The sequence below is a fragment of the Notothenia coriiceps genome, unplaced genomic scaffold, assembly GCF_000735185.1.
Source record: "Notothenia coriiceps isolate Sejong01 unplaced genomic scaffold, NC01 NC01_scaffold00016092, whole genome shotgun sequence".
NCBI classification, from domain to species: Eukaryota; Metazoa; Chordata; class Actinopteri; order Perciformes; family Nototheniidae; genus Notothenia; species Notothenia coriiceps.
Window position 1 is genome coordinate 1 of NW_011348793.1, and position 1147 is coordinate 1147.

A 1147-nucleotide genomic window follows, 5' to 3' on the forward strand; every position below is an offset into this window, starting at 1 on the left:
CAGTGAACACTGTCGTTCATCAGCATGTAACACCTGGAACACACACACACCTGTTACACACACACTGCCCTCGTGACACAAACACACACCTGTTACACACTGCCCTCCTAACACACACACACACACACACACACACACACACACACACACACACACACACACACACACACACACACACACACACACACACACACACACACACACACACACTTTACTCACTTGTGTGTGACCTTCACAGAGGTCATGTACCCCACAGCGTTGGTGTCGTCTGAGAGCATCTCCTCTGATCCGTCTGACCCTGGGAGCATTTCAAGGTTGTGGGGGTCGTCGGGGTCGTTGGGGTCGTTGTCATAGTGACGTTTGGAGATGGATCGTCGTCTCACGGCCGTCTGATCGTCCGCCTGAAGGTCAACGTCGTAGATTTGACCTTCAAACTCCACCGACAGAGAGCGAGTCTGACGCGTGTGAACGAAACGAGGCCGGAAACCTGGAGAAAAAACGGAAATTCAGTCAAGACATGATTTATGAGTATATTATTATACTTATATATTATTTATATTATATGTATTATCTATGTGCAATATAAATACCATGACCATCATTACAAAACACACTCTGCGATATAACATGTGCAATATTATGAATACATTTCTATAATAACGTGCAATTACGGATCTGACACTACGTTTTTGTTCCACTGCTAAATACAGCTCGTCACTGTACAGTTTATTACATTAATGATGTGACCGTCTATGTTTCCTGTAGTTATTTAATTACTCTTTTTACTGAACTGTTCGTGTACAGTTTTATTATTATGCTGCTGTGTTTATTGTATTTTTTTTAATAAATCTTATGCCCACATTTTACGCCTTGAATCTTCATCAATTATCATATTTTCAGCTGCATCATTTCTAAGCAACACTAGAGGGCGCCAGATCTCTCGATCCCACTTTTCCAGCAGCACTCACAGGAACATCCACAGGTTTGATGTTCTGCAAATCTATTCCTACAAAACCATCATCACTTCATAAAACCAAAGCAGTAACGTCTCTTCTTGCAGGGAGCAAAAAACACTAGAGTTCAACTGTGTGTGTGTGTGTGTGTGTGTGTGTGTGTGTGTGTGTGTGTGTGTGTGTGTGTGTGTGTG

General features: G+C 42.6%; 1 protein-coding gene across 1 annotated transcript in view; it reads right to left on the reverse strand.

The window, feature by feature from the left end:
- Positions 1-4: 4 nt before the first annotated feature.
- Positions 5-1147, reverse strand: part of LOC104949396 (extracellular sulfatase Sulf-1-like) — a gene marked incomplete at both ends in the record, with an annotated part of 11165 nt that continues 10022 nt past the window's right edge. The window contains 2 exon segments of the mRNA XM_010775756.1: positions 5-33; positions 220-487. Of these exon segments, the coding sequence (XP_010774058.1) occupies positions 5-33; positions 220-487 (297 nt within the window).